Source organism: Saccopteryx bilineata, chromosome 10, assembly GCF_036850765.1.
Source record: "Saccopteryx bilineata isolate mSacBil1 chromosome 10, mSacBil1_pri_phased_curated, whole genome shotgun sequence".
NCBI lineage: Eukaryota > Metazoa > Chordata > Mammalia > Chiroptera > Emballonuridae > Saccopteryx > Saccopteryx bilineata.
Genome location: NC_089499.1, coordinates 73,069,857 through 73,088,000, shown reverse-complemented (window position 1 = coordinate 73,088,000; position 18,144 = coordinate 73,069,857). Strand labels below are relative to the sequence as shown.

The 18,144-nt window shown below is 43.4% G+C and overlaps 1 protein-coding gene across 13 annotated transcripts in view; it reads right to left on the bottom strand.

The window, feature by feature from the left end:
- Nucleotides 1-18,144, bottom strand: part of MAGI1 (membrane associated guanylate kinase, WW and PDZ domain containing 1) — a 761,634-nt gene that overhangs the window by 123,368 nt on the left and 620,122 nt on the right. For all 13 annotated transcript variants that reach the window (XM_066245932.1, XM_066245933.1, XM_066245924.1 and 10 more), the window contains 2 exons: nt 16,816-16,935; nt 1,160-1,366 (listed from right to left, as the gene is read on the bottom strand). In XM_066245932.1, the coding sequence (XP_066102029.1) occupies nt 1,160-1,366; nt 16,816-16,935 (327 nt within the window). The remainder of the gene's footprint in view (nt 1-1,159; nt 1,367-16,815; nt 16,936-18,144) is intronic.

Sequence of the window (18,144 nt, the reverse complement as noted above, 5' to 3'; positions counted from 1 at the left end):
ACACCAACCTCTCCCTAAACAGTCTATAAGACTTGGTAGCACAATCAAGAGTTTAAGTAATGCCTCCTTTATTGGGGTCAAGTCTAACCACCCAATGACCAAAGGTGGTGAAGTCAGAAGAGGTCCCTATGAGAAATGAAGATTTTATATGCTGCAAATGGACAACTCCTTGAGATCTCTAACCCTTAAATATTAAAGGAAATATTTCAGTATAGGAAAAATAGAAGAAACAAGATATTCTTCAAAGGCACAACACTATAAACTGTAGTAACTCACATATTATGGAGTTGTTACATTGAGTTACTATATAAGATCAAAACCCCATACAGTGAAAAGTATTTCTCAACAGTTCTAGGTCATTGCACCAACCCAGGGAATATCCATCACAGCTCTGTGCAAGGTGCCTCCTGGAAATGTGTAAGACCCAACTTGTAATGCCCTGACTAGAGGCATTCTCCTTGAAGATCCCTTTGTAAAATACTGTACAGCATACCTAAGTGTGGGGTAGAGAGTCCTGAGTAAATATAAATAAAAAATGCAATGAGTAATATATGCTATATAATATGCACATGCAATATATAATCAGAGTATTTATTATTTTCCATCTTATAGGGCATATAGTAAAATCTGCCTATGTTTATAGAACACATGATGTTTCTACTGTATCTCCACTTACAAAGGTATGATGTAAAAGGATGATGCTAGCCTTCCTTGTGGCATCAGTTGTTATTAAACTGTTAAACAAATTCTCATATTTTTCTTTATAAGCAATCAGCCATAATTATGGAGCAGTGTAAAGGCCACGAAATAAATGAAAAAAAAAAAATACAAATATCCATAGATAGATAGTTACATAGATAGTAGATATAGACATATCATTTTGAAGTGACAGAAATAGCACTGATTATTCTCAACTCCCTTCTACAGACATTTCCCTCCAGCCCCTTTAAGATATTTGGGTGAAGTTAAAATAGTCTTGTGAAGAAGCATGACAAATAGACCAGGGAAAAGAGGACCTCCTCCTAGCATTGTGTGATCAGAGTTTGAATTTTGGTGACTCTTCTGAATTACTCTTGAGAATGGAAACGTTCTCATTGCAAAAGCCTCCCACCACCCCCTTCACCAAGCCCATTGACAGAGAACATCACCTGGTATTTACCTGTAAAGCTACTGTTCATTTCAGGAACGTCATCCTCCTCCTCATTCTCTGCGTGGACTATGCCAGCATTTTGCATATCATTGTAGGATTTGGTTCGCTTTGGGGTCGACTGCTTGGAGCCAGACTGAAGGCTTTGCAAGGCATCCGTTGTGATCACTTTCCCACTGACTGGCTGGCTAGGAGGTTTGGGTGTCCCATAATAGTTTCCTAGGTGATGGAGAGACATATTTGCATGTTTCAGAAAGAATACTTTGTTGTTGTTTTTCAAGACTTCAAATTAAATCTCTCAGCACATTTTAAAATGTGTATTTATTATTTTATTTATTTTTAATATTTATTTTATTGATTTTAAGAGAGGAAGGGAGAGAGCAGGAGAGAGATAGGAACATCTGTTCCTGTATGTGCCCTGACCAGGGACCTAACTGGCAACCTCATAGCTTTGGGACAATGTCCTAACCAACTGAGCTATCTAGCCAGGGCTAAAATGCATATTTAAACTGAAAAAGAAAAATATAAGAAACTGTATTTCATGTCTGAAACGGGTTAGAAAAAACGCCCTTCCTACCCAGAAAGACATGATGAGTTCAGAAGCTAGAGAGAAATCTGCATTGTTTTAGTGCCAAGAACTTGCTAGGGTTCCAAACAAAGGAGACTGTGCTGAATGCAACACTTCTCCCACATGACATTTGAATTTCAGCCGGTCATTTTTTTACATATATGCACTAGCGGAATGCTGAATCCCACGTGGAGGGAGCCTCACAGAAAATGAAAAATTCATTATCACCTGCACTCTTACCGACCTACCCAGTGGAGTTAGTTCCCCTAGTGAGGGGACTCCTCTAGAGGTGCAAAGGACAGTGAACACCACATGGCACCTCTTTAACTGAATGGCAGCTTGACTCTCAGGGTCATTCTGGATGGGAACAACCTTGCCACGTTTTAGCAGAAAACTGTCTGACAGTTGCACCCCTTACAGGTCACTCCTTTAGCAATTACCCGTGTTTCTTCAGCCACTTGCCTCAGTTTGGCTCAGGTCCGACTGGAATGCGCATCTGGGTGGTATCCGGATGGATTTTTGCATGTTAACAAGTGTGTCTATTTTTAATATGCTCTAGAAAAAGATCTAACTAGTAAATTATGGTAGTAATATAATGTTAATTCTAAAAATTAATAAAATATGTTTTAAATGGACTTTTTTTAACTTAAAATTTAAAAGGCAAATGTATAGGATAATATAGTGTATGTTTCTAATCTTTAAAATGAGGCTCATTACCCCATGTTGGGAGGATTAATGAGACAGTGTGTCTGAAGTGCTTGTTACCTGTAACTGAGTATTTATTACTCCTTGAGATAAAGGAATAAGTGCCAATCACCAAATAACCTTGTGCAAGTTTTCTAAACTCATTCTATCATATTCTCTGTGCAATGGGAAACTTCCCTCTGAAGTAGCACCAGCCCTAGCGACCTCACAGGATTCTCATGAAGATCCAATTATATGACCTTCTTGAAGGTGCCCTGTAAACTATAAGGTGCAGCAAACAGAAGATGGTGTACCATTCGAACAGCTCTGGCACTTCCCATCTTCTGGACTGCCATAATCTTTAGAAAAGCTTTGACCTAGTGATTTTCTAATTGCAGAGGGTTCAATCCTCCTTTGCAGATTTTTTTCACATATTCTTTTTTTTTTATTTATTTTTATTTTTTATTTATTCATTTTAGAGAGGAGAGGGAGAGACAGAAAGAGAGGAGAGACAGAGAGAGAGAAGGGGGGGAGGAGCTGGAAGCATCAACTCCCATATGTGCCTTGACCAGGCAAGCCCAGGGTTTCGAACCAGCGACCTCAGCATTTCCAGGTCGACACTTTATCCACTGCGCCACCACAGGTCAGGCCACATATTCTTTAAACAATTTTAATTTGTGACCAACATTTAAACACTGTTTCAGATGATGTAATCCCCCCATTTGCCACAGTTACCAGGGGTCTCCACTGCCTCAGCCTACTCTATTCACTCTCCCACTTCACCTCCTATCCCCCCATTTCAGTTCTCATCTCCTCCCTTCCAGGAACCTCTCCACCTGATCAACAGTTTGCACTCTGGTCATAAACAATCAGGCCAAGCCTAGCCACAACAGAAACACAAACCTTACACATGGTGTGCACAACAGGCTCCCTTGGGAATATATGAATCGCTTAACAGTATTAAATAAAAATTATGTGAAGAATTATAAATGACTTAAAAATCTAATTTGGGTTATCAGTTGGCTGGCTGCACAGTTCCCAGGAGACAGGAGCCTGACTCCCCCATTCTCCACACTAACTGACACCCCCTTCCCAAGGTGGCCAGGCCTCCCCGTGAGAGTGTGCCTGTCTCTTTGCTATTTCTGAACTCGCTCTGCATTGAAACTCAACAGGGCTGGAGGCTAGAGGGTGGGGAGGGCAGAGGACGCTTCAAAGCCTCTTACACTGCTGGCCTTAATTAACGGGCACAGTGTTTGGCCACCAGCAAGCCAAAGAAAACACTTTTCTACGTGCATTTAAAAACTAATGGGGACTGCAAATCAATTTTTAGAGCTTGATAAAATATTTAAGGAGAACCGTACCCTGAGTTATAAGCAAGAATGAATAAAATCTATATTGCCTCTCACTTTGTAAAAGTTTAGTACTCACTCATTTACTTTCTTAAAGAGAAGCTTTTTACACCAGGCACTATGAATAAAAATGTAAAAATGGGACCAAAACTGTCTTCACAATTGCTCTTTATGGTATATACATCAATTTTCTTAAACAGTGGGCAAGCAGTACAGTTACACAGTATATACAGGCTCTACTTCAGTGGGGCAGGGCAGGGCCTGAGGTTCTGAATTCCTAGCAAGGATCGCCCTGTGCACAGCGACGTAAACAGGACCGAGATAATGACTCCTCTTTCGTGGATGAAGAGACCCAAACCAGTAGAGCCTTTCTCAGAGTCAACCCCGCTGGTCCCGGGCAAACAGTGCTCAGGCTCTTTGTCCCCCAGCGCCATGTTTCTTTTATAATTTTGTAAGTGGTAGGGGAGTGGAGAGACTTGTCTGTATTCTTCCAATAGGATAAGTTTTTTTGTTTTTTTAAAAATATATTTTATTTATTTATTTGAGAGGAGAGAGAGAGAGAGAGAGAGAGAGAGAGAGAGAGAGAGAGAACAGAGATGCAAGGGGGAGGAGCAGGAAGCATCAACTCCTATATGTGCCTTGACCAGGTAAACCCAAAGTTTTGAACCGGCGACCTCAGCTTTCTAGGTCAACGCTTTATCCACTGCGCCACCACAGGTCAGGCTAGGATAAGTTTTTGAAAATAAGTAAAACAGGATGGTAGTGATCACTAGTAGCTGGGAATTTAGAGCACATTTTCAATGAGACAGTGTCAGCTCCAAGGGGGCAAAATACAGTGTTTTTTTTTTGGGGGGGGTGTAACAAAAGTATGCTTTTTTTTTTTTTTTTAATTTTTCTGAAGCTGGAAACGGGGAGGCAGTCAGACAGACTCCCGCATGCGCCCAACCGGGATCCACCCGGCACGCCCACCAGGGGGTGATGCTCTGCCCATCTGGGGCATCGCTCTGTCACAACTAGAGCCACTCTAGCGCCTGGGGCAGAGGCCAAGGAGCCATCCCCAGCGCCGGGCCATCTTTTTGCTCCAATGGAATCTTGGCTGCGGGAGGGGAAGAGAGAGTCAGAGAGGAAGGGGGGGGCAGGGGTGGAGAAGCAAATGGGTGCTTCTCCTGTGTGTCCTGGCCGGGAATCGAACCCAGGACTCCTGCACGCCAGGCCGATGCTCTACCACTGAGCCAACCGGCCAGGACCAAAAGTATGCTTTTGATGTGTAAAGCATGGGTACATGGATATCCAGCATATCTGCTTTTGGCTTAGCCCAAGGCATGCATGACCACCTTGTGGGCTCTGCAGGCTCCTGTCATGGCTGCTAGCGGGTCACTCTCTCCGTTGCTCTTTCCGCTCTAAGCCCACGGTTTTCCTTCAGCCCCCACCTGCAGGCTGTCCCACCTCATCTCACAGCTCCTGCACCTGCTCCTCTCTCGAGTGGTTACCACTCTGCCCTCTGCTTCCTGTCCCATCATCACCACTCATCCTCAGCGACAGTATCTGACCCTACACACTGGGTCAAACTATCCTTAAAGGTTCTTATGTGTTCTCAGGGAAACATGTCTCCTTCTCAAAGTCCTTTTATTTATCCAACCATTTAATTAATTAGTCAATACCCGTCCTGATGTCTGAAGTGCTTGCAGGCAGGGATCACGTCTGTACCTGTGCACGGCGCTTCCCCACACCTACCACGATATAGGCACACCCTGTCACTCAGGAGTCCGTGCAGCACGAGTAGCTGAGCACGTGGAGACAGCACCCATGAGTTACAGCTATGATCGCTATGCTGTGGATCTGGTTTTAATAGCATGGCTCGAGGAGGTTTTTTCCAGTCCATCAATTATACGCGAATCACCTCAGAGCTGCATCACCTCACTCCTCCCCTGGCCGCCGACACGGATGGCATCATTCATAAAACCCACATCACTGTCTTTTCACTCTTTCTTTTCCTGCTGCTCTGCCTTAGAGAACTATGATTTGTATGTGCAGAAGGACAGTCAGCCAGCATCTTATAATTAGATGTTTGTTCTTGCCAGAGTCATTCAGCTTCGAATGTAAGACCTAAGAGGGCAACATAAGTTACCCTGAGCGGGTAAGGGATCTCCCTCTTCCCAGCCTCAGCTCTCATGGTATAAACTAAAGATTGGAATAGTGCCTATCTAATAGGGTTTTTGTGAAGACTAATTAAATAAGCACATATAAAGTACTTAGCAATGTGCTTGGCACATGGTTAACACGTAATAAACTCTAGCAGTCTTAAATTGTGCCGGACACTGTAAACAGATAAGAGCTTCACACTGGAGAATAGGGTACTGTTATCAAAATATATACTCAAAAAACATTAAATGAAGTTACATTAATAGTGCACCTACCAAATGTCACTAGCCATAGTCACTTACTTCCTCTAATCTTTATTAACAATCCTAAAGTTAAAAAGTCAAAGTCATTAATATTCCTATTCTCATGTAAAGAAACTGAAATATACACAGTGCATATGTGATGACTGGTATTTACACACTGATTTGTCCATCTCCAACATTTATGCCCTCAACTCCAGAGATCTCCAGGGCTCTCTCAGCGGGGAAATAAGAGAAACTTCCCTGGCTCAGGACGCCTCATCTTCATATGCAAAGGATCAGCCAGTAGCAATACAGATTCCTTTTGGTTGCTTTCATTATCAACAGAGAACATTCCATGGTGGAGTTTGCCAACAGAGCTTATCACAACAGAAGGCTTCCAAGGCCTGCCAAAGAACAGGACTCCAGCCGGTCTCATTTTCCTCAATGACAAACAAGAACTCTCTTCAACCCTGCTTTATCTCTGTGTCCCCAAAAAGCATGCCCGTGGCAGCTGCTTTTTTGCAGACCTTCTAGGAAGCCAAACAGTAACATTATTGAATGCTGACATCCCCCTTCCTATTTAACATGCAGAAATATGCAATCCTTAACTTCCATTTGAAATGTCATGCTGGCACCATACTTCCATGCTGAGGGAAACCTCTGAATGCTCAAAGTGTATATAATCAGCCTCTCCTACCCAGAGGCACTTGTAAAACAGGCATGTTTGGAACGACCCCACGGAACAGTTCATCCCTTATAAACTTTCCCCTAGAGAAGTCCCAACCGGCCGGCTGAAGCAGCAGCCTGTCTCACTGAGCAAAAATGTCAACAAGGAAAAAAAAAGGAAAATAAGACAAAAGGAAGATGGTATAACTGATTTATTTCCAGCACCATATCAAATAAATATCTTAGCTCAGTGCCACAACTAGGAAGTTGGACCAAAAAGAAAAGACACGTTGGTTCTTGTCCTCTTTGCCTTCACTCTCTTGATGTTGGTTCTGTCTTGTGACAGGAAGAAAAGTCGGTTCCAACTGCAGGGCAGAGATCAGTTCTGAGCTCCATACCTCTGAGGGGGTAGAGGGTTTCCCTACATAACCAGGAGGGCCTCAAGTCCGTGGGGGTCTACACAACTGTACGCATTATAACTGGTAGGCTGGACAGTTCATCAGGGAGCCCACTATCCCCCCTCCCGGCCTTCTCCAGTAGTTCTTATTTCAGCAAATGGTCTCAGCATCTATTCAATTATGAAAGAAAGAGAGTAGGTGTCCTCCTAAGAAGGTTGTCATCACCGGTTTCTCTCTTTCCTCATCAAGATAACCAACACATTTTAGAAGTTCTGCTTTTCAGTCACGTAAATATCTCTGCATTCATCAACTTGTTACTACCACCCCCACCACTGGTGCAGTCCAAAACTAACTCCAACTAGGGCTGCCAGATAAAATGCAAGAATTGGGTGTTCTGTATTATTATTTGCTAAGTCTAGCAATACAACTCCAGCTCAACCAGCAGAGTTAGCCTCAATGACTACTTCTACAAGGGAAGCTTTTCCCAACTCCACAGAGATCAGATCTCCCCACCCTACAAAGCAGTCTCCTTTAGTTTCCTACTACATTTACAATAGTATATTTACTTCTGTGAGCATATGAATAATGTGTCTCCAGTCTGTACGACCTAGAAAGACAATGATCACATCTGGTTTTGTGCAGTGTTTCATTTTAATGAATAAACAAACTAGTAATAGAGTCTACAAACCAAATGTCAATATCAGGCAGCAGACATAGGATATACTGGCATTCCAGTGCTGCCTGCAATATGACCTGGGTGACGAGCATTTGGCTAGGCTTTGTCCCCAACTCCCTTTAGTGTCTTGACCAGTCTCTCTGGATCCTAGTTCTATAATCTGAAGAGATAATATAGACTGTATTTCTAGCTTTAAAATTTAAAAACCCTAACCTGACCAGGTGGTGCAGTGGATAGTGTCGATGTAGGATTCTGAGGACCCAAGTTCAAAACCCCAAGGCGGCTGGCTTCAGTGTTGGATCACAGACACGACCCCCTGGTCACTGGCTTGAGCAAGGGGTCACTGGTTTGGCTGGAGCCCCACTGCTGGTCAAGGCACATCTGAGAAGCAGTCAATGAACAACTAAAGTGCTGTAAATATGAGTTGATGCTTCTCATCTCTCTCCCTTCCTGTCTCTGTTTCTGTCTATCTCTTCCTCCCCCCGCCCTACTCCTTCAATCTCTCACTAAACACAAAATAAAATAAATCTTACAACCCTGCAATTCCAAAATCCCAAAAGTATTGGACTTGAAAAATATTCGCAAGGTTATCAAGCCTTGAGGTTTTATAGGTTTACTCTACTTGTCTGCATATCACATGTCGCTGATATATCCACAAAAGATCACCATGCTTCTGTAGTGACATTCTCTTTGGGAGAATTCAGAAGTGAGTGTGTATGTGTCTATTTTTTTTTCCTGAAGTGAGAAGCAGGGAAGAAGAGAAACAGACTCCTGCATGCACCCTGGGATCCACCCAGCATGCCCATGGTGATGATCTGTCCATCTGGGGCATTGCTCCATTGCGGCTGAGGTGGAGGCCATGGAGCCGTCCTCAGTGCCTGGGCCAACTTCGCTGCCATGGAGCCTTGGCTCTCTTCTTGGAGAAGAGAGAGATAGAGAGAAAGGAAAGGAGGAGAAGCAGATGTTTGCTTCTCCTGTGTGCCCTGACTGGGAATCGAACCTGGGACTTCCACAGGCTGGGCAGATGTTCTACCACTGAGCCAACCAGCCAGGGCTTTTTTCTTTTTTTAAATGAGAGGAGGGGAGATAGAAAGACAGACTCCTGCATGAGCCCCCACTGGGATTCACCCAACAACCCACATCTGGGGCTGATGCTCAATTCAACCAAGCTATCCTAAGTGCCTGAGGCCTATGCTTGGACCAACCGAGGCACTGGCTGTGAGAGGAGAGGGAGAAGAAGGGGAAGAGAAGCAGAGGGTTGCTTTTCCTGTGTGCCCTGGCTCGGGATTGAACCCAGGACATCCACACACCAGACCGATGCTCTACACTGAGCCAACCAGCCAGGCCTACAGTCATATATTGTTTAAAAGGAGCTTAACACTTAAAGATGTGCTTAGCTCTCTGAAGTCACCTGAGTGAGAAGGGAAAGACCTTTTTTTAAAAAAGAGGCCCTTATCCTTCCCTTGCAGAAGCTTTTATTCTAGAATTTCACTGTAAAATAAAACAGCCACCAGATACAGGAGACATTAAAAATTAAATTTGCTTAAATTAAATTGATAAAATTCAGTTTCTCAGTCAAAGTAGCCACATGTGACTAGTGGCTGCCATGTTTGACAACTCAGAATGCTGAACAATTTTATCACTGAAGAAAGTTATATCGGATAGCACTGGTTCTGACAACAGCAGGCATGGTGCCTTGCCTTCCTTCTTCAAGACACATCACTCTGACTTTCTCTTCGTTCATCCTCTTGCTCTCTTTGGATTCGTGAATCATGGCCAGTGCTGACTGAACTGAAACACAGTTGTAAACCCGTCACTGACTTCATGAAATCCTCCGACAAGCTTCAGTTCAAATTCCTTCCTCGAGGCCGCACTGTGACTTGGGCTTAGATGCAGTGCTCTTTCTACCTGCTCCTGAGCACCCTGTCATTCCCTCTCACGACACTCATTACTTGTCTTTAAATTGCACTGCCTCACAAGACGAAGGCTGAGGACCGTGGACCGTGGACCGTGGAGGCAGACTGCCTGGGTTTGGGTCCCAGCTTTACTTTTTGAACTTATAAAAAGATACCTGGGGCCTCTGGTAAAGACGGTGACCTAGGTGAATGGGGTGTTTGCCTCCCCCACAACCACTTCAAAATTGCAACTAAAGCACAGAAAAAACATCACTGAGAACCACCGGAGTCTAGTGAAACAGAAGTCCAGTAACACAGCTATATGAAGAAGTCATGGTGAGACTGATAAGAGAGGCCGAGATTTAGAATGGGCTGGTCCCACCACCACGGGTGTGTGTGTGTGTGTGTTAAAAGTCAGGAGGGATATTTCGGCTGCAGAGGCCTTCCCAAAGGAGTGGAAAGGACCCAGTCCCACACCATGTACCCAGCCCAGGGTCCCAGTGCTAGGAAGAGAATTCGGCATAATGTGTGAATGAGAAATCCAGGGGAGATGTGGCTGAGACAGAAGGCTGCTGGAATCCCAGGTCTGCATACAAACATTGGTGGACTCACTCACTCTGAGCCCCAGGGCTGGGGCAGCAGCTAGAAAGGTGCATGAAACATACAGGGAGAAACTGAATTGTCTGTTTTTAAGGTAAAAACTGGAGGAGCAGCTTTTTCCCAGATCAAAGCCCTGGCAGAGGCCCTTCTTCCTTTATTGAGCCCTTCCCCCACCATGCCTGCGCTCCCAGTGAAAGCCACACCTGAGTCTCCATCAACTTGGCCGATACAGTTCACCCCACCCTGGTGATTCCCCGAGATCCCTCTCCACCCAACTTGTGGGCCAACTCCAGACACTTCCAGTGGTTTTTCCACATATAAAGTCTGTCTTGGATCATGCTGCAGACTTTCCTAAAATCCCTAAAAGGTCCACAGATCAAGCAGTACCTGAACTTGGCACACCCTGAGCCTCTTGCTAAGCAGCCCCAGGCCTGGCACTAGCAGCAGTAGCCTCCATTCACAACTTAGACTCTCCCAGGTATCTCCAAGACCAGCAGGAGTGGCAGCCATCTGCAGATGACTCTGTAAATCATATCAAATGACCCTTGGCAGGACATAGCCAGTGACTGACCTGGGCCTGCATCACAGACCCTCACAAGGGGCCCCAGAACCAATACATTTGGTGGCCAGATTCAGAAAAAGGAGGAGTACCACCCAACTACCTTCACAAACCACACACCCAAAGGACAGACTTCATAGGCACCAGAAACTCGCTGAAGCAAATCCAGAATAGCTTTGCTGTATGCATGGCCAGTCCTCACAGCCATTCATACAGAGAGACAATCCTCCTCATTGATGTGCCATGGCAATCATTGGTCATCTACAACAGGAGGGCATATACAAGCCACATAAGAAACATTCCTGGGGCACTGGGCTCAGGTGACCAGTTAGACTGCCCCACTGGGTCCCCGAGGACACCTACTACCAAAGGCTACTCTACCAAGACCGGGAGACATAACAGTGATACCTAGTATGTAGAGGCAAATATAGGGGGGCAGCCAAAATGAGGAGACAAAGAAATATGTCCCAAATGGAAGAACAGAACAAACCTCCAAAAAATGAACTAAACAAAATAGAGACAAGTAACCTACCAGATATAAAGTTCAAAACACTGGTTATAAGACTGCTCAGTAGGCCCTGGGTGGTGGCTCAGTGGACACAACTTCAGCCCAGCATATGGATGCACAGGGTAAGATTCCCAGTCAGGGCATACAGGAGAAGTGACCATCTGCTTCTTTCCTTCTCCTTCTTCCCCTCCGACAGACAGTGGCTCGATTGGTTCAAAGCATGGCTCTGGGCACTAAAGATAGTCAAGTGCATCAGCCTCAGGTGCTAAAAATAGCTTGGTACTTGAGCATCAGCCCAAGATAGGGTTGCCAGGTGGATGCTGGTTGGGTGAACTCGGTACTCTGCTTATCTCCCCTCCTCTCACTTAAAATTAATTAATTAATTAATGGAACGCTCTGGACCTCATACTCTTCTTCTGTAAAATGAGGATAAATTATAATAACCTCCTAGGATTGTTGGGTAATTGAGTGAGTTAGTAAATGTAGCACACGTTCAAGAGCACTCAGCCCATAGTATACACTAGACAAGTGCTGGTAAAAAGAAATAACTAAAAAGTATAGGCACCTTCAAAGGTCTTCTGCCCTGAATATCACATCCTCTGGCTAAGGACAAAGACACAAAGTAACTGCTCCATGTATACCTGCTGAAACAAACCTTATGGGCAACTCTGTAGGGTAATGCAGAAAGCTCTCCAAGACACTTAAATGTGAAAGGCAAGCCTAGAGTGAAATAAACAAGAATAAATATGTACCAGTACAGGTTGCTTATGTGTAAGTTCCTTGGATCTTTACATGAGACCCTGTAACAGTGTTTACCTACAGGGAAGAGAGGGAGCAACTTAAACTTAAATACTTTTAAATTCTTTACCATGGGAGGTATTCCATCATGTACATTTGTTACTCTTACTTAAAAATGTTTAAAGTGCCTTGATTTAAAGAGTGTTTTGTGTTGTGGCATAGTTTTCTTCTCTGGAACATGGAAAAGCTGAGAGAAAAATAATTGAGCAGGGAAAAAAGATGGTGAGTACCTGGAAAATAAATAATTCTATTTTACCTGCAAATCAAATGGTTTACTGACTAGTAGAAGGGGAAGGGAACACTCACATGGCCATTTTAGACCAGTCGTGTCCGTAAATAAATAGTATAAAAGCTAATGCTGACTGAGAGCTCCCATGTGTCAGACGCTATGCTCAGCCCTTGCCAATTACCGTCTCATTTCATCTACCTATGAGGAGGCATGCCTATTACTCTCATTTTTCTAAAAAGAAATGGAGGCATGGAGCATTAAGCAATTCGCCAAAGGGGACACAGCTCAACAGCAGAAATTCAAACTCAGCCAGAGCCACAGCCCAGCCTGCATGCTTTTAGTGCCCAGCAGACAGTAGCTGCCACAGAGGGGTGGTCCAGGGGGTGCCAAGGTACAGGAAGCTCTCAAAAGTCTATCTAGCCCTATTCTGGTTACAGCATCTGGCATTTGATAAAAATTCTACTTTTCTTTCAGTTCATAATAGTCAACATCATACACTATAGTCGGTTCCAAAACATTATGAGCTGTCTCATATGGTAGGGAAGTTATACAGCTAAAAGGTCCAAGACTGAAGAACACTGCGTTAAAATGCCTTAAAAACTGAAAAAATTAATCTTGGGCATAAGAAAATTTTAGTTCCAAAACAGCTCAGCAACATTCACAGAAAGACTGTTTCATATGAGACGATCATATATTTTTTTTGAAAAATGTTTCTCTGTTGCTACATACCAGGAAGTTAGGTTAAGGTACAAATAGATTGTTTTTACAACTTTTCAGTTACAGCCAGGCTATTCCTATTAGATTTTCAGAGAAAAAGTGTAGAGTGTGAAATGCAAACTGAGCCGCATTTGGGTCCTGGCTCTGGTGTTCCAGAACCAGTTGTACAACCTTGCAAAAGCCCCGAAGTGCTAGCTGGCCTCAGCATCTCCTTTTAAAAGTTGGTGATAATGGCTACCGCTGTCACAGCCGTAAAATTAAATGAGAAAACAGAGTGATTCTACCTGTATGTCACCTACAACAGAAACACCTCAGAAAAATGAGTTGATTTTCCTTCTTCCCAGACCAGTTGTTGTCCAAGCCGCATGCTTTTCCTTCTCAACTCAATATGCTTTGGCTCTCCACAGCCACTCTCACTCCAAACCTCCCCAAAATGCAAAGGGGTGTTTTTTATATTAGGGGACTCGAGCTCCCCAGGCGGGCATAATAACTGACTTCAGAAAAGGACTCTTCACTTTCTGCTAACCAAAGAGGAGTCACATTTGCTCACTCCTCAGCCACTTGAATTTTTTACTAGATTCACATCTATAAGACAACATGTTGAAAATGAGCTGGTAACCCTCCCCTCCTCCCAGTTTTTATTTATTTATTTATTTTTAATTTTTTGACAGAGAGAGAGAAAGTCAGAGAGAGGGACAGATAGGGACAGATAGACAGGAAGGGAGAGAGATGAGAAGCATCAATTCTTTGTTGCAGCACCTTAGTTGTTCATTGACTGCTTACTCATATGTGCCTTGACTGGGGGGGCTATAGCAGAACATGAGACTCCTTGCTCAAGTCAGTGACCTTGGGCTCAAGCTAGTAACCATGGGGTCACATCTATGATCCCACACTCAAACCAGTAACCCCACACTCAAGCTGGTGAGCCCATGCTCAAGGCGATGAGCATGCACTCAAGTTGGTGACCTTGGGGTTTCAAAACTGGGTCCTCTGCATCTCAGTCCGATGCTCTATCCACTGTGCCACCTCGTGGTCAGGCACCTCACTCCGAGTCTTTAATGACCATTCTCGCTTCTGGCATTCTGAGATTCCCTCTAGCCCCTCAATCACCAGGAAACTAAGACAACTGATAATTAGCAATGCTCAAAAAAATATTCCTGAATTCACTTTCAGAAATTTGATTAACATCTAAACACTGTCCGCCGTATATTTGGAAATGAACAGTAGGAACAAAAATCATTGTCTTCCTCTTCCCTCTCCAAAGAATACAAAATCAGATTCAGCTCACCTATGATTCATGATCATTACTTACCTGTTAGCTACTACCTGGAACAGAGGCTATTTTCACATCAAAGCTAAATGTCCCTATAAAATAATAGTCAACTTCATATTTACACTTTATGTTTGATCTTGAAAATGTCCCTGTAATAGTCCAATAAATCCAAATGTTCAGAGTTCTTAAAGAGATACCATAAGACTCTGACCAAGTTAATAATTTGACCTAGTTAATAGTATTCTATTACATCCTCCTGTCTACATAACACTCAAAAGAGCAATCAAGCTATAATACTGTTTTCAGATAATTTAAGATTTATTTTTTTCCCTACATTTGGCTTTGACCTTGGAATCCCATTTGTGGCATCTCATCCTATAGATATATTTTCACCTGTGTGAAATTATTTATGTTCATGTTATTCATTGCAACAGTATTTTGAAATAGTAAAAATATTTACCCAAAGGGAACTAGTTACATAAATTATGATATTCCCATACAAAAAGATTATATAAAAACTTTAAAAAAGGAAGTACTCTATTACTAAATTGCAAAGACCTTCAAGACATACTATTGATTAAAGCAGCAAGATACCAAACATGTTGTATAAAACAGGTAAGAGATCAGACACACATAAAACATACATATATGAACACACATACCTGTATTTAAATAAAGAAATGTCAGAACAGTAATCAGGAAGTAATAACATTGTTTTTAATACTGGGAGGGAAAAGAACTGGAAATTAGGCAGGTGGAAGACAGGTATATAAAAAAGATTAGTTATTGAATATTTTTGAAAAATTTTGTTTTATAAACCATGCAAATGTATTGAATTTCTCTAATTGAAAAATACATGAAAATACACACCCAAAATAATACATCAATTAGTGGTAAAAATGACATTCCATTCTTTCAAGATTAAAACAACACTGATTAAAAGGTCACATTTTGTGACTGATTAAGATTCCTTTTTGCCTGACCAGGCGGTGGCGCAGTGGATACAGCGTCGGACTGGGATGCGGAGGACCCAGGTTTGAGACCCCGAGCTCGCCAGCTTGGACCCAAGGTCGCTGGCTTGAGCAAGGGGTTACTCGGTCTGCTATAGCCCAAAAGTCAAGGCACATATGAGAAAGCAATCAATGAACTAAGGTGTCACAACAAAAAACTAATGATTGATGCTTCTCATCTCTCTCTGTTCCTGTCTGTCTGTCCCTATCTATCCCTCTCTCTGACTCTGTCTCTCTAAAAAAAACCAAACAAAAAAATCCCACAAAAACTTGTATATATGCACCCTAGAATCTATGTAAACACAATTAAATAAATTAAAAAAAAAGAGATTCTTTTTTGTTTTTAAGCAAGGCGGGGGAGGAAGGGAGAGAAATGAGAAGTATCAACTTGTAGTTGTGGCACTTTAGTTGTTCATTGATTGCTTCTCAATACATGCCTTGACCCAGGCTCTCAAGCTGAGCCTGTGACCCCTTGCGCAAACCAGTGACCTTAGGCTCAAGCCAGCAACTATGGGGTCATGTCAAAGATCCTATGCTCAAGCTGGTGAGCCCACGCTCAAGCCAGTGACCTTAGGGTTTTGAACCTGGAACCTTGGCATCCTAGGTCGACGCTCTATCCACTAATGGCACCACCAGTCAGGCTGACCATGATTCTTCTTCATCTTCCTTCTAATACCATATATGCTCATTTTAAAAATCAAAACCCAGGCCCTGGCTGGTTGGCTCAGCGGTGGAGCGTAGGCCTGGCATGCGGGGGACCTGGGTTCGATTCCCGGCCAGGGCACATAGGAGAAGTGCCCATTTGCTTCTCCACCCCCCCTCCTTCCTCTCTGTCTCTCTCTTCCCCTCCCGCAGCCAAGGCTCCATTGGAGCAAAGATGGCCCGGGTGCTGGGGATGGCTCCTTGGCCTTTGCCCCAGGTGCTAGAGTGGCTCTGGTCGCGGCAGAGTGACGCCCCGGAGGGGCAGAGTATCGCCCTCTGGTGGGCAGAGCGTTGCCCCTGGTGGGTGTGCCGGGTAGATCCTGGTTGGGCGCATGCGGGAGTCTGTCTGACTGTCTCTCCCCGTTTCCAGCTTCAGAAAAATACAAAAAAAAAAAAAATCAAAACCCATACATTTAAATTAATTAACTGAGAGAACTCATAGAAGGGGAAAAAAAACACCAAAATTACTTTTAAAGAGCTATACAAAGACTTCCTTATCCCATATACTTTATTATTCATATTAAGGTGAACTGCATCTCCTCCAGTTGTTTAGACCTCACAAGTCCACAAAGCATTTTTGCCCCAATGGCCCTATAGCCACTGAAGTGTCCAGGAGAGAGGTATACTTATCACTGCCACCATATAAGCTCACCTTCATAAGTGCCGACTTCCAAGAGGGTCCCCCTCTGCTCGAGGTCCAGAAACTCCTGCACAGTCAGAAAGTTGTAGTCCACGCCAGGCACTTCTCCTTCCCTCGGAGAGCGGGTTGTGCCTGCAGCAGAGAAGATACAGGCACAAGAAACCGTCAGTCAACTAAAACAGGAAGCTCCACATCCAGGTGTAATTTAACTAACCTGTTCAGTAAGCTGGAGCACCTAAGACTCTGAGACCAATCTGCCCAGACAGGGACTCAGTGAGGACAGCTCCTTTCTAACAGAAGAGCATCCTCGCCTCCACCCAGCAGGGCCCCGGCCGCTCAGACAGGAGTAGGAGAAAACCAAACACAGAGAGGTAACCCAAGGAGAATTTTATGTTTTTAAAATGCACTGAATGAAGAAGGTAAACTGAATTTTATACAGAAAATATTCATAATAAAAAGCTTTAAGGACTATGGTAAATACCAAAATACTTCTACCTTAAGCTCAGAGCCTAAAGGGTTTATAATTTTATTGCCGGCTTCAGGATTCTTGCATTCCTCAGTATATCCAGCTAGCTCCAACGTAATAAGCCCTTTGAAGAAAATGACACCCTCCGCATAAACACGTGACTAGGGAGATGCGACTGCCCAAGACCTGGGCTGGCCATCTCCCAGGGACTGGAAACGCTGCTGCTTCCATGCAGTTAATATGTTGGGCACAAAGAGGCCACCCACAGTTCTGACTGGGGAGAAAGGACGCTGCATTTTGCTAGAAAATTCTCCCCCTGAATTAAGCTGGTTATTCTGGCAATGACTAATAAATAGAACAATTCCTCTTATGAAATAATAAACATTAGCCTCTAGAATATGTAAATCACCCAACTCAGGTACTGGGCTGTGGACCTATCATTTCAGTTCAACCAAACTAAAACTGGGGAAGCAACGTGGAGGTGTGTGGTTTATACATAAACCAGGAAAGAAAATAAACCAAGAAGCAATTATTCAGTGTGTACTAGGAACCTATGTTAAATATTATAAAAGACCAAAAAAACAAAACAAAACAAAACAAAACACATGATTTCTGCTCCCACAGTCAAGTTAGGGGGTATAGCTTACACAGCTCATATTGAAATGCACTGTCACCTGAGCAGTTTAAAGTCACTGTTTTCCTATACAGTAAGCAGGGATTCTTCCTTAGTCCTGGAAATATTAAAGTAGTTAAATAACCAACTGCATATGCCTAGCATCTCCTGTTCCTGTGTGACTGGTCATATCCACACACACACAGTAGATATCCAAAATTTTCTTAAGTCACGAAACTCAACACATTTTACATATTTTTAT